Raw genomic sequence first — 23,939 nt, forward strand, 5'->3', positions numbered from 1 at the left:
TGAACAGACAGATGGGATCTTACCTTCAACAACGCAGGGTTACTGCACTGGATGTCAGCCCAGTTTGTGATCTCAAATCCTGACATGAACTTAAAACTGCAATTTTCTGACTCAGAGATTGCTATCAACTGAATCGGGGTGACGTCTAAAGTCTCAGTGTAGACTTCACTGAAAAATTAATGGAAAAGTTATTTTACTTTCTATCCTTCCTGAAATCTCTCTCATTTACCCGCTCCTCATACCAGTTAGTTAAAAACAAGTGCTAATCTTTATTCCTAGGCAATAAAAAAAACTGTTCCAATATAAGTTGCATCATTTTAACAAGGGAATAGCTGTTAATCGTTTCCATTATTGAAAAAACTAATTGATTTAAACGGAATTATCCGCTGATTCGAAAGCTGCAATTGGATCCAATGGGTAATCTTCCATCTGATAAAATGTATTAATAATTATCAAACATTATTTGGTTAATCAGGTGTTTTGCTGACCGGTGTACCTTCAGCAAAGGCTGTGAGTGCTAAAGGTTCAGTATAAATGCATCTCGTCAGCATTAGCACCTTTCATTTGGTTCTGAATATCACCTCCCCCTTGCACCTGTCAGTTCCCAGTTAGAGACAGTGCGTACTTGTGTTGGGTAGTTTATCGCTCCCTAAGGCACAATGGTGAAACTCAGCTTACCGAACCACGGCTTGGATGATAGAGTTCCCTCCTACGCTGAGCTGGATAAGAGGGAACTGGAAGAAGTGGATGAAAGACCCAAGTGGGACAACAAGGCCCAGTACATGTTAACATGTGTTGGATTTTGTGTGGGATTAGGAAATGTTTGGCGTTTCCCCTACCTTTGTCAGAGTCATGGAGGAGGTGAGTAGCTCAGCATAAATCAGGAATTGTTTTGATAAAGAAGCAAAAGGAAGTATCCCGATAACCTGCTAAGATGTTCTCCATTCACTTGAAAATGTTTATTTACATTAGACGTTAGACCCAAAGGCGCAAATGTAGTCTATACGTTAGTGTGGCAAATGCATATGCATGTATAATAATTCCAAATTCTAATCCTTCTAAATGCTTTGACTGTAATTTTGATGTGCTTCTCTCAGAATTCAATATGCTTAGATGTAAAGCAAACGGTTTCGGTTTGTGTGATATCACAATCTGTTACAGTATCGGAAAGGGGCACCTGGTGATCTGCATCAATGGAGCTACATAATATCTCTCAAATCATTTGTGATTCGGTTGTCATTATACTAGTTAGGATGATGTAGAATCTATTGCAAAAATACTTTTCATGGTATGGTCTTAAAAGAAACCTAAATTAAATTTAATATATCCTATCAATTGAACACCGCAGCGATATCTAGATGGGTGTGTTTTGCAATAAAGTTTTAATCTATGTTCCAAAGTAAAGTGTCCGATACGAGGACGATGACAGATGGAGAGTTTGACAGGGGCAGTACACTCGTCAAACTGTAACGCAGGTATCCTAAGGCGAGCTCAGGGAGGACAGAAACCTCCCATGCAGCAGAATGGCAAAAGCTCGCTTGAGTTTGATTTCCACTCACCGGAAGACTAGTGCTTATATTGTTTTATGTGTGATAGAATAAACCAGAGATGTGGTCACATAAAAGTCATCTGATGCAAATTTTAAAGCAATTGATAATCAAGAAAAAATTGGCCACTAATTATTGGATTGCTTAGAGAAGGGTGATCCAACCTTTTGGCTTCTGATGACTGGATGCCCTATTTGAGAAATGTCCGTGAGCAGCATAAGCAATATTTTTGTATGTCCTTTCCAGAAACATAAGATAACAATTTACATAGCGCCTTTATCATGTCGGAGGGACGTCTCAAAGTGTTCATCACTGCTGGCTGGCAACCAGAACTGGGACTGGGAGCTGAGGGAGGTGGGTGGAGAGGGGAAAAAAAGCACGGTCAAAGAGTTGAACCTTGACATGTCTTGAAAGAGGGGAGGGAGCTCCAGAGAGCGGGGCCAAAATGGCAATGGTGAGGCAGATGGGGTGGGAGGAAATAAAGCAAGTTAGTGTTTGCTGAGCAAAGGGACCAGCTGGATCGGGAGGTTGCAGAGATAGGGTGGGGAAGTGGAAATGAAGGCAACAACGAGTTTCTCACTGAGGAAAGGAAAGCTTTCTGTGAGGAAACTGCAAGTCACGTCGCACAGTGCCTGTCCTCGGATCCCCCCACCCCCATCCCCACCCCAGCAGCAGGCAATGGAGGCTCCGTTCATCGGTCCTGACAGTGAATCATGAAACACTGCCCTCACTTCATCTCTCTCCCTGCTCTCTATCTCTCTCTCTCTCTCAATCTCTCTCCCTCTCCCCTTCGCAGTCAATCTCTCTCTGGAGTGAGCAGCCCCTTATCACAATGAATACTCTACTTAGAAAGAGCAGCCCCTTATCACAATGAATACTCTACTTTGGCAGGGCATTTGACAGTAATTCAAAATTTTTCCAACCTGCTGAAATTATAAAAAGAAAGGCACAATTACATCAGTGAGATTTTCATGCATTGAGATTTTTTGAAAATGCAAGGATTAAGCTAGTTCCAGGCCAGACAGATGTTTGCTGTAGCACCAAGACAAACAATAAAACAGCCATATTAGAAAATAATCAAATTGACAAAAGGAGAGAATGTTTTTTTGAGGGCACATGGGATCCTGAGAATGCACAAGCGAAAGAAAGAGTTAACTTACAATACCAGCTACAAGACACTGCAGAACAAGATTAAAATCCAGTGATGTTTTCATTCTTTTATATTTTTTATACAAGTTGAAATTTATCTCATTGCTAAGCTGTAGGATATAATTGCCATTTATTTAAATGTTGAATATTCAAAATATACTTTGTTGGCAGTGGAAGTAATGTCATGTGTTTCATTCAAAACTTTTTATCACAGCGAGCACAATTCTGAGCTTTGATATGATTGAGATTTACAGATGGGCAGGTCAGGTTGATGTGACAGTATCAGTTGGTGAACTTGTCAGCAAGTAAAAGTGTAACCACTGCATTTGAATAAAGATATTTTGTATCTAGAGGACTTCATTTTAGTCTGCTCTTGAGTGTCATCTATCACCTGTAACATGTATTTATGAAAGCGCTCTGGAACAATATACTGCCAGAACATTCCACCTATCTATAGTGCTGAATAAAGGCATATGTGCAGTGAAAGGGGACAAGGGATACTCAGAGAAGTGAGCCAGCTGACCAAAGGTGGTGGAGTGTGGTGTGAGCAGATCAGAGACGATGGGAGGTGCCAAGGCATGAAGATATTTGAAAGTGAGTGTGATGATCTTGAAATTCATCAGTTCTGTAACAGAGAACCGGTGGAGCCTGGCAAGAACCAGGGTGATAGTGGTACAGAGCCAGGTATGGGTGAGGACACAGGCAGCGGAGGTTTGTATCATTTAGCCCTTGTTTATATTGGAGCTAGGGAGACTGGGAATTTGCTTTGGAAAAATCGAGGCAGAAGGTGGCAAAAGCATGAATGAGGGTTTCAGTAAGTAAGTAAGATATGTGTGATGGTGGGTGATGTGGGGCAGGTGGAGAAAAACAGTCCTGGTCAGGGACCAGATGTGGGGTTAGAAGAGTAATTGGGGATTGAACCAAACTCCAAGGTTGCGTATAGGGTGGGTGAGTCTGAGGGATAGACAGGGAAGGTTAAGGAGTTCAGAATCACAGGTGAGAAAACATTAACAGGAACCAAGGAGGATGTCTCTGTTTTGTCCATGTTCAACTTCAGAAAGTTGGTGCTCATCCAGGCCTTGGCATCAGACAATCAGGCAGTCAGAACATCGGTTAGGGTAGCAACCAAAAATAGATTTCGGTGTCATCTCCATTTCTGGGGAAATTGATCTCATGTCTGCAGATGATATCACCAAGAGGGAGCCTGTAAAGAGAAAAAAGAGGGGCTTAAGAATATAGCCTTGGGGAGCAGAGGTGGAAGAAGAAACCATTAGGGGAGACAAAATAGTGGCGATTGGTCAAGCGGGACCTTAACCAGGAGAGGACAGCCACTTAGGTGGATAAGGGAGGAGATGCAGTTGAGGAGGATGTCATGGTTCACTGTGTCAAAACTAGCGGTGAAGTCCAGGAGGGCAATGACGCAGAGAGAGCCCTGGTCACGGAAACACAGCATATCATATGAAATCTTGATGAGTGCTGATCAATGCTATTAGCACAACAGAAACCAGACTGGAGGGGTTTGAAAAAGGAATGGAAGGAGAAGAATGCAACACTGTATTCCAGGACTTTAGAAAGAAGGGCAGGTTTTAGATGGGTCATTAGTTAGTGAGGTTTGATGGATCACAGGTGAGTTTTTTGAGGAGAGGAGTGATGAGAGGGAGCAGGACTCTGCCGGTGGAGTGAGACAGGTTGACAATGGCTGCTAGTAAAGGGGAGAAGGTCATATTATCTCTTAACCTCCTCAAGTCTAGGGAATATAACACATATTTACTCAATCTCTCATCATTATAATAATAATAATAATCCTTGCATTTGATATAGCGCTTTTCACGTCGGGAGGATGTCCCAAAGCGCTTCACAGAACACACTGTAAAGTGAATTGACTGTATATTTGTGGGCAAACGCAGCAGCCAATTGCGCACAGCAATGTCCCACAAACAGTCATAAATTGAAAATGACCAATTTATTATTGGTTTTGGTTTTGGAGGGATTATTATTAGGCGTGTGGAGTAAGGAAACTTGCCCAAGGTTTTGTCCTGCCTGAAATTGAACTCAGGTCTCTCGCTTGCAAAGCGAGTGCTCTAACCACTGAGCTACAGGACCTCCATTAGCCGAGGTCTTCCAATTCAAACACATTTTGGGACTTTGAGGATATAATTAATTAAATCAAGATACCTATACAACAAGAACAACAAAATTACATTTGTATAGCGCCTTTCACATCGGGAGGACATCCCAAGGTGCTGGACAGACAGAGTTACGAACCCGAGCTGAGGGTCGGTAGGGGAGGGTGGAGGGCAGGGGGGGAAGCAGGGAGATCGAAAACTCGGTCGAAGAGGAGGGTTTTGAGTTGGGTCTTGAAGGTGGCGAGGGAGGGGGCGAGATGGAGGGACTGCGGGATGCAGTTTCAGTGGGTGGGTGCAGAGCGGCAGAAGGCCCGTCCGGCGATAGTGGGGCGAGCAAGGCGGGGGATGTGAAGCAGGCTGGAGCCCACTGAGCGGAGGGAGCGAATAGGGTGGTAGGGGGTTAGTAGGTCGGAGAGGTAGGGGGGAGCAAGACCGTGGAGGGCTTTGAAGTTGAGGACCAGGATCTTGAACTGCATCCTGTAAATGGGAAGGATCAAAAAAGATCCAAAGAATCATGATATGCACTCCAAAGAACACCTTCCACACTACAACAACCTCACAATATACACTTGCACATTGTCTCCTGGTGCTAATCCCTCGGTCCCCTCATAAAATAAAACAAACAATAGAGGAAACACCCCAAAAAAGACTAATTCTGTTGTACAAACAGCCAGAAAGCGAATGATCAATTTTATCTTGGGGAAAGTTGGCCAGGATATCAGCAGAAACTCCTTTCTCTTTTCAAATTGCACCATGGGATCTTTAACATCCACCTGAACAAGCAGACAAAATCTAGATTTAACCTAAAAGGTGATACCTCCAACATGCAGAATACCTCCAGCACTGCAATGGAGTGCCAGACCCTGTGTGAGTTTAACATCTTGACATGGGGATTTAACCCCCAGCCTTCTGAGGCCAAGAGTACGATCAACTGAGCTGGACTGACACCTAATATTTAAATTAAAAGTTTCTCATTTGTATATATTTATGAATAGTTCTGAGTAATCTTCTGAGCAATAATTGAAAAATAAATGCTTCTTCTTGCCTTTCCTCTCAAATTGTGCACACAATATGTTTTAAAGACAAAAGATGTTTCTGTTTATTAATTGGTCTCTATTTCTCAGGTTATTTCTCCTCTTCTCTGGAATATGCCCTTTCCCTCGCCCCTTGAGTCACCTACTGTTGCCCTTGGCATTTTGTGCCAGTTTGGCTCAGTTAGAAGCACTCTGGTATCTGGGTCAGTAGGTTGTGGATTCAAGTCCTGCATCAGGAATATTTAGTTCATTGTCTACTGACTCTGCAGTGTAACATTTGGGAATCAATGATCCCATTGCCTGTTCAGGTAAACATTAAAGAATCATGATACTTTCCAAAATAAGTGGGGAGTTTCTGGTGATGTTTGGCCAAGAATCATCCAGTTACATTATTCATTTCCCACTTGGCTGTTTGAGATATTGCTATTTGGAAATTCGCTGCCAGGTTCACCTAAAAATGAACAGTCACTACATTTTACTGTAACTGCTGTGAAGTGCTTTGAGTAATAAGTCACTTTATCAAATATGAAGAGTTATTAGTATATAGAATTGATGGTGGTGGTCAAAAAGTTGAATAACTAAGTGGATCCACATGAGTCAAAACAATCGATCAGAGAGTGGAATAATACAGGGTTGAGTTTCACTGACCCAAAATTTATTTTGAAATTCTGTACCAGAATGAAGCACGTGATGTTTAGGTAAATGATGCTCGGATTCTAACATGTGCACAATGAATGTTCAGGTCATAAAACACATACTGAAAACAACTCATTTTAGGACGTATCTTCCAAACAATAAAATAACTGTATCTCGCAGCCATCAATATTGTCATCCAAACCCACTATTTGTCGATCTTTGATTTTTTGCTGTTTTTTTTCTAAATGAAGTTGACCTTAAGTTTTCATTTTATAAGCAATTAATCGGGATCTCTATATGCCGGTTTGGCTACTTCCTCAGAGTTAGCTGCACTTGATTAGGCTCTAAAGCCCTTACAAGCTTGTTTGAAACCAATTTGCTTTAGTTTATTGAATGTTCATGGTAAATTATTAACCTTTCTTTAACAGAAGCCACCGCACCATTTAATACATATAAACACTTGCCACTTGCACAAGCAGCCAACAGAACTGNTTTTTTAAAACATAATTTCAAGTGAATTGAGTTTTAATGGTACGATAGATACATCTGGAACAGAATAATGACCCTTGATTGCAAAATCCCTCAGAGGGAATCATGTAAAGAGATCTGAATCTTTCCAATTTTCGCTAATCGTCCTGCATCCTAGACAAATTGCTTTTGCCCCCAGATGAAAATAACTTGCATATTCCTTGCATTTATATTGTTATTATTAATAATTATTGTTATTATTTATATTACACTTTGTCCACTGTTGGCACCATCTTGAATATAACCTCTTGGTGTGTGGTGTTCCTGGTGTTTTGGTTTATTTACAGGCACCAGTTACTCAGAGTTTAGGGTTATTAAGAATTCATACAAAGTCAGACGTGTTTTCAACAATCACTCAGGAGCCTGGACCAAACCGGCCCTTATGTAAGAGTGGCCTCTGAGGCAGGGTTTATTGGGTTGTTGCCAGGCCTGAAAATTTTGAAAAACATTTCTGCGGGCCAAAAATTTCCATGAGCCTGTGTGCAGACTCCCACGGGACTCCTAGTGTGTTTACCAATGACACCTCACCAGTGAGGCAGGAAGCTGTAGGCATCATGCGGGCTACCAGCACAGCATAGATAAATGTGCTTGGAGTCTAGCAGGAGTCTACACTCAGGCCTGTGGAAATTGGTAATGCATTACCAGTAAATGCACTTAAATTCATTTAGAACTGGCCACTGGAAAGGGTGCCTGAACAATGACAGGGCTTATAAAAAAGAGTGGCCACTAGTTGCGTTATGGAGGTGATTTATAATGGAAAATCAGTCGAGACTGTTCCAGGGTGGTTGTTAAAAGCAGGTGGTTGTTGAACAGAGGTGGTGCTTTAAAGGTTTGCCTGTAATTGTGGTTATTTTAGCTTATTGTATTCAGCTTATCTAAAAAGCGCTTTGAGATATTTAACTATATGAAAGATTATGAAAGGTTTTGATCGGGTGGAGTTTTCCACTTGTTGATGCGTGCAAAATGAGGGAACATAAATATAAGATAGCTAGTAGCAGATCTAAAAGGGAAATGGAGTTCAGTTTTAGGAGGAACTTCTTTACTCAGAAGGTGGTGAGAACTCACTACTGGAAGCTTCAGTGTATTTAAGATGAAACTTGATGCATATATAATAGAGGCTCATGTGGAGTATAAATACCAGCGAGGATTAGGTGGGCCAAATGGCCCATTTCCATATCATATTATTCTTTATAGAGTAAGTTACTGTTGTTGAACAGTCAAACATTAGTAACAAAAAAAAATTGGTCACTTCAATCTGTTTGTGGGACACTGCTGTGTGCAATTGGTTGCCACGTTTTGCTCCCAAGATACACAGTCAATTCACTTTACAGTATATTCTGTGAAGCGCTTGAGACGTCTCGAAGACATGATAAGGCGCTATATGAACTGCAAGGTTTATTATTAGTAGTAGTCGTATGAACTACAATGAATTAGCAATGAATGAACAAATGTAATAGAGACATCAATTAAATTCATTAAAGAAATGTAGTTGCTATTCTTGCTTTATTATCCGCGCCCCCACCCTCCCACCCCTTCATACTGGATAACTCTGTAGCAGCACTCCCTCAGTGACAGCAAAACTATTGGAAGGATGCCATATTTTGCTGCAGTGTAATGATTTTTGCATTTTATCCAGTACATTAAATAGACGCTGCTAAAATATCCCTGATCTGCCAAAAGAAGAAATAATTTTAATTATTTCTGAAATGCAATAATACAAATAACCGTTATTCACAGCAAAAGACAAACATATAAAGTTAATTTTCTAAAGGAAGAACTTGTGTTTGAACGCTATTGTTATCTATTCTCATGAATTTCCCTGGGACCGGATAACTACCTTCACATAATGCTCCTTTTATGTTACGTACTATTGATTAACACAACAAATGTCATCAAAAGGCAACTCGATATTGATTTATCGATCTCCCGGTATAATTAGTAACATGATACCATCCGAAAGTAGTAGTGGTACTGCAGATAGAGGCAGTTTCGCAGCAGACATGTCTGTTTGTCAAAGCCTCTCACATGAGGACCTGGATTACGCAGTTGGTCCTGAATAAACAACAACAAATTACTATGATATAGTGCCTTTCACATCAGGAAGGTGTCCTTGGAACTGAACTGGCTGCAAGATGACATGTTTGGTAACAGAATGTCAGAATCAAGCCAGCCTTCTTGTGACTATCTCAGTAGGTTAGTTCCTGAGCTGGGCAGGTCCACAGTATTCCAGGACACTGCTAACAACACAGCAGTTGGATCATCAGCAGGACTTGGAAGGACAGACAAGTCAATGGGGGCAGGAACTCTTCCCACTTAGCTCCCGTTAACCCTGCAAGCCAAAGCCCTAATGGGTAGGCTGGTCTTAGCTGGACAAGCATCAGGAAAGCCTGCCAAGCAGTGTTGTTAGTGGCAAGCTATGCGGTTTTAGTTGGTTAGACTGCAATGCACACTCTGGAGTCTCCAAGCCTTGGTTTTTCGCAACCTTTAACTAATGCTTCTTGGAGTTAGGTAAGCAGGATACATCCCTCCAGGGAGAAAGTGCCTATTTCATTCCCATAAATATCTTTGGAAGTTCCATGTGTAGGTGGGATACATGGAATTCTCAGTTTGGTTTGGATACTCTTAAGCATGGTGATGGGTTTCCACATGTGTTAGACATCTGGCTGATCAGAATTTATTTTATTAATTTGCTTAAGATTCAATTACTTAGTGGTCCATTGACAAATCAGATAGGGCTATTTCAGCAATAATTGATCATGTATGAACTGTGGCTAAATTGTTTGGAGGAAGCAAAAGGATAACTGATGTTTTTTGGGGGTCAGCTGGGTGTCTGACACATGGGGAAACCCATCAACATGCTTAAGAGTATCCAAACCAAACTGAGATTTCCATGCAGTTACGAAATCTATGCAGTTAGGGGAGAGAGAGTGTGAGAGGGGACAGAGAGAATGTGTAGCAGAGAGTGTGTGAGAGGGGGAGTGTGAGAAAGTGATTGAGAAAGAGAGAGAGAGAGTGTGTGTGAGAGAGAGGGAGAGAGTATGTGAGAGAGGGAGAGTGTATGCAAGAGAGTGCATGAGAGTGTGAGAGAAATAAGGCGACAGAGTGATTGAGAGAGGGGGAGAAAAATAAATAAAGAGAGCTAGAGAGAACAGAGAGAGAGAGAGAGAGAGAAGAGAGAAGTGAGGACAGCATTTAATGGTTCACTGTCAGGACAGATGATAGGAGACTCCCTCAGGGTGGGGGAACGAGGACAGCCACTGAGCTACATGCTATGCAGTTTCCTCAAAGTACATTGTAGAGCTATCTCACAGCACTAGCTCTCTGACCGCACTTTCGATCATCTTGAACCTCCCTCGGTTCCCACCCCCAGTTCAGGTGCCAGCCGGCAGCATCAAGCTTCTTGAGATGTCCTTCCAACGTAAAAAAGCTGTTGTGTAAATTTTATGTTATGTTTCGGGAAGGGAAAAATATTGCCTATGAAGTCCGCAGACATTTCTCAAATAGCAAAACATTAGATTCCCTCTGAAACGATTGACCAATGCTTAGCAGTTACCAAGGGACAGACCACACAGGTTATGGTGCAGTTTAGCTTGTTTGCTGCAATTGTAAATTTGTACACTGCCTGTGTTTTTAGCACTTGACTTATTCTCATATGAAAATGAGCATCAATGTTATGAAATATACATTGCTCACTTTGTTCACTAAAATAACCTTTTCCTTTTTTTTGGCAGGTGCTTTCATGATCCCGTTTCTTATCTTGCTGGTGCTTGAAGGTGTCCCACTACTGCATATAGAGTTTGCTATTGGGCAACGCCTGAGGAAGGGTAGTGTGGGGGTATGGAGTACCGTTCATCCTTACCTGAAAGGGGTGGGTAAGTTATTGTCATTTGTTACAAATTAAGCATAATGATCCCGGATATTAGCCTGGCTTTTCCTGGAATCAGTGCTATTCTCTCCTCTAATTTCAGTGGATTTATTTTGGTCATTTTTTTTGTATAACTCACTTCACTTTACAATATGTTCTGTGAACCACTTTGGGACAACCTCTTGACGTGAAAGGCACTATACCAAATGCAAGGATTATTATTATTATTATTACAGTATTACTATAAATGGAACGGTGTGCTGACTCCTCTCCAAAATTTAATTGGCCTGGGAATCATTTAAAAGAAGCTTTTAACTCATTTAATATATATGTACTGTATTTATAACAATAATATTTTTAAAATAAGAAATCTAGAAGTCTGTGATAGTGGCTCACGTGATCTTTACGCCAACTCAATGTAATTTTGGAGAAGTTATCCGAGTTGAGTCTGCGATAGTCTGCATACCATGCATGATGCAGTTTCAATCTCCACTTGGATATCTTTATTTACATAAACACTTGAAATAAAGTAATAATAATAATAATATTCCTTGCATTTGATATAGCGCCTTATCACAGCTTCAAGACATCTCAAAGCGCTTCACAGATTATACTGTAAAGTGAATTGACTGTATATTTTGTGGGTGAAAACACAGGAGCCAATTGCGCACAGCAGCTTCCCAAAATCAGTCATGGATTGAACGATCAAATTATTTTTATTATTAAAGGAATTATTACCCCTGGAAAAGCAATCCGCTAATCTACTAACAATGGGGTTCCTACTTACTGCTAGGTAAACAGAGGCATGTGGAGCAAGGAAACTTGCCCAACATTTTTCCCTGCCCGGAAATCGAATCCAGATCATCCCGCTTGTGAGGCTAGTGCTCTAACCACTGAGTTCCAGGACTCCATGAAACAGAAGTCGCTGAGAACACGCAGCAGGTCAGGCATCATCTATGGAGAGAGGGGAAAGTGATTTAACGTTTCAGGTCTGAGAAAAACAATGCCAAAAAATGCCGGTAATTGTAATTACACTTAGCTGGTCATTCCGGTTTGCCAGAAAGGGCCCCCCATTAGACCAGCTAGCCAGGGTTTTTGTGTATGCTCTGCCTGATTAAGTTTTATTGTCTCTTGTTTCTTTAGGTATCGCATCAATGATGATTTCCTTCCTGGTCGGTTTATATTACAACGCTATCATTGCCTTGGTTATGTGGTATTTCTTTAATTCATTTCAAGAACCTCTGCCCTGGAGCTCCTGTCCGCTGAATGAAAACCACACAGGTATTGGCTTGCTTTGTGTTTTGCTGAAATCTTGCTGTTCCTTCCAAGTGCAGTGGTATAGCCATAGAGATCAGTCAAAATAATCGCTGTTGGAACTGTGAGAAGGAGACACAAACTTTTAGTTTGAAAAGGATTGTCTTCAAAGATTGCTTTTGATAAATAACATGGATTTTGCTAGCAGAATAGTGATGCCACATCATACTTGTGCATTGTCCATGCACTAATGTAGGTCATTGGTCAATATAATTATTTCTATTTGAGACATCAGAACAAGATAAATATTAAAAAATCTATTTTCTGTATGGCTCATAAATTAGCAACTTAATCTATAGGTTGATGCTGTATTTGTCTTATATTCAATATTCAAATCCTCCTGTCTGAGAGGCATTGATGTAAAATTCAATAGTATCCCTCCAGTACTTTAGTCAAGTGGCCATTATTCACATGAGAGCTAAGACATTTGAATATCCGTAGACTACTTAACCATGGGTGTACCTCAACTAAGCCTAATACTGTCCTCACCCAACGTGCATACATGCAGACCTTCTGAAAGATGTCTTTGAAACTGCTGGAAGTGAAGCAGTACTGACATACAAATAAGCAATCTGTATTACTATCTATCTGCTCCTGATACCTCTCACTGGGGACTGAGGAGGTCTATTCAAATGTACACTAAAGACAACCCAAGTATTTGAAACTTCTCCAGTTAGTCTTAAAATCAATACTTCAAAACTGATATTATATTGCTCTTTGAGCTTTGTCTAAACATGGAAATATCAAATCAATTCTGAACATTCAATATAAACAGCAAAATTGTGTTATACCCCGACCAATGTATAAAGTGGACAGACCTCTATTTCGCACCACAAATGTCACTGACTTCAAATACAGAAACCATCACTTTTCCTTCCTCACCTGCATATTCACTGTATTGCCACTTTACAAATCACAAGTCCCTTGTGTTGTTAAGAAAATGCTGGCTTATGCAACAACAACAACAATGTGCATCATCGAGTACCCTTCATGTTGGACAGTATCTCGGAACGTTGCGCAGTGGTGTGGTTGGTCACCAAATGAGGGAGAAGGGGGAGGTGGCTGTAGGCTCAGTTGAAGAGGTAAATAGGATGTTTCCGTTGTCCTGGAAGATCAGGAGCACAAGATTGACAGTGAAGTTCCCATCACAAGAATCTATGTGCTATCTACTTATACACATTAAAATCAGGCCACAGAATTTTCATTCATTACAATATTCACATCTCAAGATTAATATCCTTATCTCTGTCATCTACTTTTTTTAACAGGATATGTGGATGAGTGTGCCAGGAGCACCTCAGTGGATTATTTTTGGTACAGAGAAACCTTGAACATTTCCAATGGTATTGATAAATCAGGTACTATCCAGTGGTGGCTGCTACTTTGCCTTATATGTGCTTGGTCTGTGCTGTATGTGTGCACAATCAGAGGAATTGAAACAACTGGCAAGGTAATGTACCATCTCCTGCTTACAAATAAAAGAGTTTCACATTTTTTAATAATCCAAAGGCTCATCAAATGTACCAAGTCTCACAATAATAATAATCCTTGCATTTGATATAGCGCCTTATCACGTCTTCGAGACTTCTCAAAGCGCTTCATAGAATGTTCTGTAAAGTGAACTGACTCTTTATTTTGTGGGTACTGGTACTTGGGTAATTTAATACTGGTGCTTAGGCAATTTAAAGGGACATTGTTGTCACTGAAAAGTGTTCGGTGAACTGCTTTGTAATTATTTTCCAACTACATACTGTAGTGCCTTAATTTGCATTATATTCAAATGTAACTTCTGCTCTCCTTTAACCAAATGTATCACCTGCCTTTGTTGTCATAGAAGCAAAACATTTCAGTCAGTCTTGCTCTCCCAGCAAGAGAACCGGTCTCCCTTTAAAATAGAGTTTTCATTTACAATAGTTTTGAAACATCTATCCTCCCATAAACAGTATTGTTAATTTTATGACGTTTTGGTTCAATATTTTTGGTCCACCCTCAAGGTCACTGCGGTGTTTGTTATTGCACCCAAGCGCTCTGTGGGATGGGTACCATGGTGAGCACAATAATAATACCCATTCACAAAGCACTGCCCCAAAATGTGCATCGAGTGAGGTTGTGGTGTCAAGCTACGCAGGGGCTGCTCTCTGGGCTTTGGCATGAGGGAGCATAATGTGATGGGGAGTGGTTCTAGGGCAGCGGCAGATTTCTTTGCCTGCTGATTTATTTCATTTCAGTTGGATTTGTATTTAGACAATTAAAGTACTAGAACCATAGCAATATACAGAAAAGAAAAAGGCCATTCAGCCCATTGCATGTGTGCCAGTTTTCTTTAAGAGCAATCATTTTGATCCCATTTAGGTGCCCTATCCCTATATATATCCCTGTAGTTTATTCCCTTTTAGATATTTATCAATTCCCTTTTGAAAGCCAATATGGATTCTGCCTTGACCACAGCTCCTGGCAAGGCATTCCATATCCTACCTGCGTGAAAATAAATTCTCCTAAGCTCCCCTTTGCTCATTTGCTAACTATCTTAAATTGATGCCCTCATGAACCAGTGGAAATAATTTCTCCCTATTCACTCTGTCGAAACCCCTTATAAATTTAAAGACATTTATCAGGTCTCAAATTCTTTGTTCCATTGGAAAAAAGTTTCAGTTTCTCCAGTCTCTGCTCAAAGGCTAAACCATTCATCCCTGGTTTCATCCTAGTATATCTCCTCTGCAACCCCTCTATTGCTTTGAAATATTTTCTAAAATGGGGTGACCAATACCGGACACAATATTCTAACTGCAGTGGAATATTTTGGATAAGTTTAGCATAAATTGTACCATCAAATAGAGGTACATCAACATGTAACTCTTAGCTATAAAACTTATTTGGTTCAATTGTTTAATAGATTTAATCTCTCCTCTTTCCTAAAGGCTGTATATATCACCTCTACTCTCCCTTATCTTGTACTCACAATCTTCCTGATTCGAGGCCTGACGTTAAAAGGATCAGTCGATGGAATTATATTTCTCTTTACACCAGATGTAAGTATTTCTGGCTCTTCATTTCAAGACATGCAACCAAAGCATGAATGAAAATGTAATGTTTACAATGAGGTGAAACACTTGGGTGAAATCCTCTGTTTGTCTCTAGCATGAGACTGCACCTTCAGGAGAGGAGAAGAAAATATTGTAGGGGGGAAATATTATTTGAGATGCATTAACCATAATTGGGGAGAATTTGGATTTACTTAATTTATGTAGCATTTTAGAGTGTTCCAAATTTGCCAAATGTTGAATTCAGTCAACTTTGAAGTCGTTTTTCTGTTGTTAAAGCTGTATTTAAAAAAATTCAAAATTCTTAACATGGAAATGTTACATTAACGGAATAAATCTAGACCCAGCTGGAATTTTACCATTTAAATTTGCTTTGAAATATTTCCACAATTTCCACAATATTTCCTACAATTTCCACTGGAGGTGCAGATATCTAAGGTTAGCATAAAGGAATTAAAAAACGAGATACGACACTGTTCCTGCTAGTGATCAAGGCTACAGTTAGCTATTCGCTATGAAACATGTCTATACACTGCAGAACTTTCAGATGGGCCAATGATTTCTTTCATCCTCGTATCAATGTACAGCATATGGCCTCCCATCCTTGCCCCTCCCCCCCCATCATTGGCTGTGCATGACTTCCTATTCATTAGAGCCTACAGTTTCCTGGTAATATTATACATCCAAGTTTCTGTTCCCACTGGCTTTTTGGAACCAGAAACTCAAGATATTCAGGAGTGGTGCCCGAGAACGATTACATGGAAGTGAGAAGAAAGCAATAAGTTCAGAAAAATGTTCTTTAAATAATTTATTATAATTTGATGTCTACTTTTAAAATATGTTTTCACCAAAATGTAAAAGTGCATTTCTTAGTGAAAGGTCTGTGAGAAGGTGAGTGGAATAACTCAAAACATTGTAAGGAAGAGGACTGCCAATAATAAAAGTCAATTTCCACCGAATATTGTTCAGCAAGGCTACGTTTGAGGAGTTTGAATGGTGCAATCAATAGTGCATGGAAGTAATTTGAAGCTAACATTTTTAAGCTCTTCAAGAATATTGTTTTATTATATTTATTGTGGTTAATCCTGCTTCCATGTCATATCACAATTTCTGATCCCACTCCCTCTTTGGTGATACAGTAGTAACATTCCACTATTTTGCGTGGGTTTCAGGTGGCTGAGTTGGCAAATCCGGTCACCTGGCTAGATGCTGGGACACAAGTGTTTTATTCCTTTTCCCTGGCGTCTGGTGGCTTGATATCCTTCTCCAGTTATAACTCAGTTCAGTAAGTATCTTCTGCTGACTTGCACCAACCCATTGAGTTAAAATGTAATCCCTTTGTACTGAAAGACAAGATATCCATCAACTGAATGCTTTCCTCTTTTCTTTATCCCATAGCAACAATTGTGAGAAAGATGCTGTGATTATCTCCGTCATCAATGGCTTCACATCCATATATGCAGCCATTGTAATATACTCCATCATAGGTTTCCGAGCAACAGAACAATTTGATGCCTGCTTTGATGCGTAAGTCACTCCCCAGAGATTATTACACTTTGAAATCCAACGAAAGATCAATCATTCTGTTGTTCAGGAGCACCATTTTAATGAAAATTAGGAAAACAGTTGATCGATGCAACTTTTGGTAAACAAACAGAAATTACTGTCATTTTTTTTGTCCACATTTAAGAAGAGCAGGTTCAGAGATAGTTACATAGTGTGCTTTTTCTTTCAACTCAAGAGCTGGATCTAGTTCAGTGGGCATTGAAACAGAATTACCGTTTATTAAAAGGTGCATGTGTGTGAGACAACATCATGCTATAGTTAAGTTGGGTTTGCCCCATTCTCAGCCTTCCTTTTTTTATGCCAGAGCAATTTCATGAAATTCAGAGGTGATATGGAGTCTAATTTGCAGTATTCCTTAGTATAAAATCCAAGTTATACAAATGTGGACTCCTTCTGGTAACTGGAAGTACCATTCATAAATTTAGATATTACTCCTTCAACATTTGTATCCAGAACATTGATATTATAGAAAACAAGAAAGGTCCTAACACTGATCCCTGAAGCAACCACTACCTACTCTCTGTCAATCGGAAAAATATCCCTTCATTCCCATTCTCTTCCACCTGTCCTTCTACCATTGCACTATCCCCTTCCCCATGCATTGCATTGGAAGATCATCAAGTAGTAGGAAAGTATACTCGAGAAAGACTCTGAACACAGAAAAAATGATAAAAGTCAGTTTAATAAAACAAAAGCAAAGTCCTGTAACTGTGATCAATGTCCAAAACACTCATTTTGTTTTGTTTTATCTTGCTTTCTTGCAGCAATATTCTAGCCTTGACCAATACCTTTGATCTACCAGAAACAAATTTAACCCAAGACAACTATTACCAAGTGCTGAGTTATTTAAACAGCACAGAACCCCAAACCATTGCCAACCTCAATCTGAAGACCTGTGATCTGGATAATATATTGAGCCAGGTACATACCTTCAGCTTACACTGTGAATACCTTTTTTTCTTTGAATACGTCTTTCAAAGCTTTTCAAATCCAATTTGCCACCCATCTCCATCTTTGCAATTCTGTTCCTGAAATGATAACAATACTCCTATGTAACCCTTCCTGAAAGCATTCTGCAAAAAGCTATGATTATACAAATTCATAGATATATATCTATTGTACACTTTTTGCTGTGAAGCATAAGGCAGCTGTCATTCACCCTCCATCCCTCTTCCTTAACCCTCTATCCTGTATCCAATACATTTCTTTTACCTTGAATTTCCTTCTCTTCAACTCACCTCATCCCTTGCCTTCTCAAGAACCCCTCAAGCCCTTCCTCTTTGACCACACTTACAGCAATCTTTCACTCCCTTGCCCACCATGCCTTAGGCCCCTATTTCCAGCTTGGTGCAAGCCCTGGATATTCCAGTGCCTTGGGATGTCCGCTCCATGTGGAAGGCACTATATAAATGTAAATTTGTATTGTATTGTATAGGGTGTGGAAGGAACCGGATTAGCTTTTATTGTCTTTACCGAAGCTATTACAAAAATGCCAGTCTCTCCACTCTGGTCCATTTTGTTCTTCGTAATGTTGTTCTGCTTGGGGCTGTCATCAATGTTTGGAAATATAGAAGGTGTATTAGTCCCCATCCAAGACATGAAGCTCTATCCAAAGAAATGGCCGAAGGAATTTCTTACTGGTAAAGTAACACTTCATGTGTCTGTCTGTCTGTCTGTCTGTCTGTCTGTCTGTCTGTCTGTCTGTCTGTCTGTCTGTCTGTCTGTCTGTCTGTCTGTCTGTCTGTCTGTCTGTCTGTCAGTCTGTCTGTCTGTCTGTCTGTCTGTCTGTCTGTCTGTCTGTCTGTCTGTCTGTCTGTCTGTCCGTCTGTCTGTGTGCGTGTCTCTCTGTCCGCCTATCCACCTGTCTGTCCATCTATCCACTTGTCTCCCCACTGGTATGTGTATCTATGTTCCTGGCATTGGATTGCTGAGGTGTTGGTTGCCCTCTGGCACCTCATGCAAATGGCCTTCTTCATGTGTTGCGCCTCTTGGAAATGAGTGTTGGTATTGTACATGGTCAATGGTTATCAGCACAAACCATCAACATATTAACACATCAGAGTTTAGGATAACATACAGGTGGCTCACTCGATAAACAGCATTAGCACTCTGTAAAACTTTGATGCAATTTTTTGTGCCCTTCTGTAAAGTTGTGATGTAATGGGATTATTTATGCCATGGAATTTCATTGTCTCTCTCAGAGATCTAAGCAATTGAAATATCCTTCCTGAAATGACGATAATCCCAGTCAAAGGGAAGTTTCATGGAGCCCAAAAAATATGGGACAGTTTGTCCTGTATTCTCACTTACCACATTGTCATGATTCTGCTGAGCCTGTACACACTACAAGTGCTATTCAGCATTCACTGCAGCACACACAGCGTAAATATTATTATAGATAAAATCAGCTAAAGTTGGTTTTAGACTTCATCTTCTCTCTCCACTTCATCTTCAGCAACATTTTTTAGTTGTAACTGCACTTGGGTATATATGGGTATTTATGGGTATTCAAAGAATTGATAAAAAAAAACATGGAGTTGTGTGGAAACAGATGGTATTTGATAGCCCTGCAGCCCAACAAATATCTTCCTTTTTTTCTCTCTTTGCAGGCACGATCTGTCTGGTGTGCTTTTTCATCGCATTTATATTTGCCCTGAATTCGGGAAACTATTGGCTGGCTCTCTTTGACACATACGCCGGCTCCATCCCTCTGTTAGTTGTTGCTTTTTGTGAGATGGTGTCCATTGTATACATTTATGGCATAGACAGGTAAGATTACCCAGTTGCCCCTCTCCCCCAGACCGCATGCCCAACTCAGGTACACACTGTAGACTGTCCAACACCTTAGGACATCCTCCTGATGTGAAAGACAAAGTAAATGTAAATTTGTATTGTACTCTATTATACTTCAATTCACAGGGGTTGTTTAAAACATTTGGCTTAAGATACTGCAACCCTGTTGTTTTGCACACCTGCAATGGAGGGCATGTAAATGTTTTACAGGCTTTTAAAGATGATTATTGGTAGCTTACCCTGTACTTCGTGCTTGACTTCACCAAATACTGCATAACCTCTTCCTGGTTGAAAACATAGAGACATGTTTGTTCTCCGTGCGATTCCTGTGTTGATTTAAGTATTTGCTTCCCAACCATAAAACTACAAATGACCTAGATCCATTACATTTCACCACCTCATTGTCCTACATGAACCATTGCTCTCCACCTCAGGTTATGGCCAAGTTAATGATTGGGGGGAGATTATAGATATTTGTAAATTCTTGGTAAAAATACAGCTTTCTTTGCAAATGTGACATTTCTGCCATTGGTTTACCATGGTGTAAAATCAGCTTGACAGAAATGGTTCAGTGTGTAAAGATGTGTGTCTGTGTGCTGCCAAGGCTGATCAGGTAGTAACCCAAATTGTGCTCTTTACTCTATAATATTCTTCAGTTCAATAATCCCTGCATTTGATAATTCTAACAAGCATCTGCAATCATCTCTGATCCCTTTTCCATTGTTGCAATGGCACCAAGAATGTGACATGTTCTATTAAACCATTAAATATATTGAACAACCTTATCATGAGATTGGTTTACAGGGGCTGAAAATGGAGATGATGATGGTTTGTAGAGCAGAGTCGTTTACTTGAAATTACAAATAATTTTAGCCTGTAAGAGCATTTTGTCCTAGAAGTTACAATTTGTCAAATTCTTAATTTTGTATAAAATCTGCGTAATTTATGGCACAGAATGTTTGCTGTTTGCTGTTGGATGTTCGCTGTTCAGTGATACACAATCGCTCCAGTGATTCAGTATGTTTCTGTCCTCTCTCCCTAGCTCACAAAATTATTTTGAATGAAGAAGGCCCTTTGGCCCGTCTAATCCCGAATACCTACCCTACTGTCCTCCCATCGCAGCATCAAACTGTTTTCAGTGCCTTCCAACATGGGCTCGATATAAAGTCTGGGTCTTGAATTTAAAACATACTCAGAAGCAGACTTTAGCTCAATCATCAGCGACTGAGCTCAGAACGCTCTGATCCCATTAGAAATCCCACATTGTAAACCCCAATATTTGTCGAAACATAATTAGTAACCCAGTTGTTGGCAGCTGTTGGTATCATTCCAGAATTAGAGAAGGGTGAATTAACCGGGATGAGAAATTCCATTGTTCGGGTGAAGGAGACCATTATAATTGTGCTGCTCATAAATGTTGTGCCAATCACACAGATTACCTTATTAGTATCTGTTCATCTATACGTCTCCCTTATTTTAAAGAACAAACTATTTATTTACAGATTCAACGAAGACATCGAATGGATGATTGGTCACAAGCCAAATATCTTTTGGCAGGTTACCTGGAGATTCATCAGCCCAATCATAATGCTGGTCATATTCATATTCTACCTCGTAATAACAGTGACTGAAAAGTTGACGTACATTACCTGGGATATAGATTATGTGAGTATATATTATAAACCAGTGCTGGGCAATTTCCCTTAAGATCAAATGTATCTTTTAATGAAGGCCCAATTGTTGCAGAAATGTTCCTGGCCTAGAATGGATCCAGGGGCAAATTGTCTCGAGCTATTTGTTTAGGACTGGAGTAACAGTAACTTGTAAAATGGAGCCACATATATTGCCCAAATAACATCTATGGTAAACTGGCCAATCTGTCTGGTAAACCCAAGGCAATTCTGGTCCGTACCATTTAAGATAAGCTTCAAGGAAATAAATACTCCATTTCTCGCTCCCCCTTATTTTGCCTCACATATTTATGCAATTATCTTTAATGCACTCATCTTCACCAGCTATTTGTAGTGGAGGCTTTCCATTTTCTAAAAAAGAAACTACTGGCCACTTACTTCATTCATACCATATATTTCAAAGTGCTTCACTGGCTATTCTGTAAAGTGGAGTGACTGTATGTATTGTGAGCAAATATAGCAGCCAATTTGAACATCACAGTGTTGCGCCAACAACTATGAAGTAAATGATCAATTTTATTTGGGGATTGTTGGCCAGGACAGCAGTAGAGACTCTATATCACCACCACATTTTCAGTAACATATGCGGAATGTCTGTTTTTAGTGTGATTTGGTTAGCTCTTCAATGATTTTGGTTTTATAGATTTGTTTTTTACATGTGGCATGACTATATGATGTTTTTGTAAGTATCGTAACTTTTTTTCATGCACTATTCATATTTACATATGTTTGTTATACAGGTGAATTTCCCCAACCAGTTTGAGAAACCTTACCCTAGCTGGGTGACTGGAGTTATTCTCATTTTGGCTGGCATACCCAGTTTAGTCATACCTTTCACTGCCATCTATTTGTGCATCCAAAACAAGTGCAAGAAGAACAATGACCAGCAGAGCCTTGTCCAGTCTACATCAGTCACTTCAGTAAATGGAATAGCAAACAAACTAGTGTAACTGGACTCCTCAAAAACAATAGCAGTAATTTATATTACTCACTTTGCCATGAACTGTATTCCAAAACAAAATGCACAAGAACCGACAGCTGAAAATATTTTAAATTGTTCATGTTTTTACTTTGATGGAATATATTGGTTTTATATCCTGCCATAAATGAGCTTCTGGTTTACAATCACCCTAAAGCATGTATTTTAACAGACCATATTTGAACTTTGTCGAAAAAGTGTTTTTGTTTTTCTTTCGAGAGCAGATGCTAGGGGCTCCGAGCTACATCACTGATGAGAGGTTACCCTGCTTTGTTTCAGGGCTGATCTAATGGCCCTAAACTAACACACTACATCCCATTCATTTCTCAGTCCTTAAGGTTCCAGCATTTCCAAATAGTAAAATCCCAAATGGTAAGTAGCAACGTATGTGCAATGCTTTACAAAGCTTCCTCCTGAAAAACACTGGGCTTCAAAAGTTGCCGAATTATTCCTATGTTATAATCAATGTCTAACCTCAGCGCAATGGAAGTAACTATTGACTTCTACATTGTAAGTTATCCTTTAGACCTCAGAGCAATTCTCTTACCATTCACTTTTTAGTTTCCCCAAGTCCCCAGGGTAACATCTAAAGGAGAGTGGGTGATTACTTCAAACACGTGGGTGAAAGTAAACATTTTTGTACCCTACAATAATAAATCATAATAAGAAGCCATTATGTTAACTCATTGAGCCTGTTCCACCATTTTATTAGATCCAATTTCTCTGCCTTTTCTCCTTAATCCTTTAATAATCTTATTTCCCACAAATGTATCTAGTGTATTTTCCTTTTAAACATCCCAATCAGTTCTGCATCAATCCTCTTCTTGGGCAGTGCAATCCACATTCCTACAACCATTTGTGCTATAAATGCTTTCTGATTTCACTTTTAACTGTCTTAGGTCTAATGTTAAGACAATGCTGTTTTGAGTTGGATTTCTTTATAAGGGAAACATTGTCCCCTATGTGGCTTGCTAATTCCCTATATATAAAAAAAGGATAAACTGGGTTCTGACGTAGGGTCGTGGACCCGAAACGTTGACTCACTTTCCTTTCTCCATAAATGTTACCTGACCTGCTGAGTGTTCCTAGCGACCTCTGTTTTCATTTCAGATTTCCTGCATCTGCAGTATTTTGCGTTTTCTTTATCTTTCCTAAGGTTGGGTGCCCAATTATATTAATACTGCCCGGGAATTAAGGTTACAATAATAAAGAATAGACAAAATGAGAAATCAGGTACACATTAAGGGAAGTAGTTACATCAAGATTGCTTTTCTCTCATACCTCAAATACAGCATGTAGTTGTTTCAGCAGCTGCCACTGGCACTTCTGCCCTGGCTGTTCCTATTAAACACACAGCTGCTATTCAACACAACAGCTAATGATTTGCAAATGTGACTATGACCTTTACTGGCAAATACATTTTGAAAATAGATAACACTTAAGCAAGTTCAGAGGTTTTGACTATTTGATCTTCAGGGCCCTTCCAGAATTAGAGTCTAATCAGAACAGCCATTGGTATCGTATCCCCTCCACCTCCTTTTCTGAATAATAATACACTGGTACACAGTTCAATAACCTGCAACAAATGATTGTTTTCACTTTCCAATTCAAAGCTTAATGATTTATACAGAGGCACCAAATATCCTACCTATGTCTGGCACCTGAGCTTG

At 39.9% G+C, this 23,939-nt stretch overlaps 1 protein-coding gene across 1 annotated transcript; it reads left to right on the forward strand.

Annotated features, from left to right (window-relative positions):
• The first annotated feature begins 561 nt into the window (after positions 1-561).
• Positions 562-22,967, forward strand: LOC103176218 (sodium-dependent neutral amino acid transporter B(0)AT1). Its single transcript, XM_007889634.2, has 12 exons — positions 562-861; positions 10,752-10,892; positions 12,029-12,166; positions 13,468-13,649; positions 15,118-15,228; positions 16,413-16,525; positions 16,639-16,767; positions 17,571-17,727; positions 18,242-18,446; positions 19,416-19,575; positions 21,102-21,264; positions 22,031-22,967. The coding sequence occupies exons 1-12, from the start codon at positions 660-662 to the stop codon at positions 22,238-22,240; spliced, it is 1,911 nt and encodes a 636-aa protein (XP_007887825.1). The 5' UTR covers positions 562-659; the 3' UTR covers positions 22,241-22,967.
• The last annotated feature ends 972 nt before the right edge of the window (positions 22,968-23,939 follow it).

This window comes from Callorhinchus milii, unplaced genomic scaffold, assembly GCF_018977255.1.
Source record: "Callorhinchus milii isolate IMCB2004 unplaced genomic scaffold, IMCB_Cmil_1.0 Scaffold2, whole genome shotgun sequence".
Lineage (NCBI taxonomy): Eukaryota > Metazoa > Chordata > Chondrichthyes > Chimaeriformes > Callorhinchidae > Callorhinchus > Callorhinchus milii.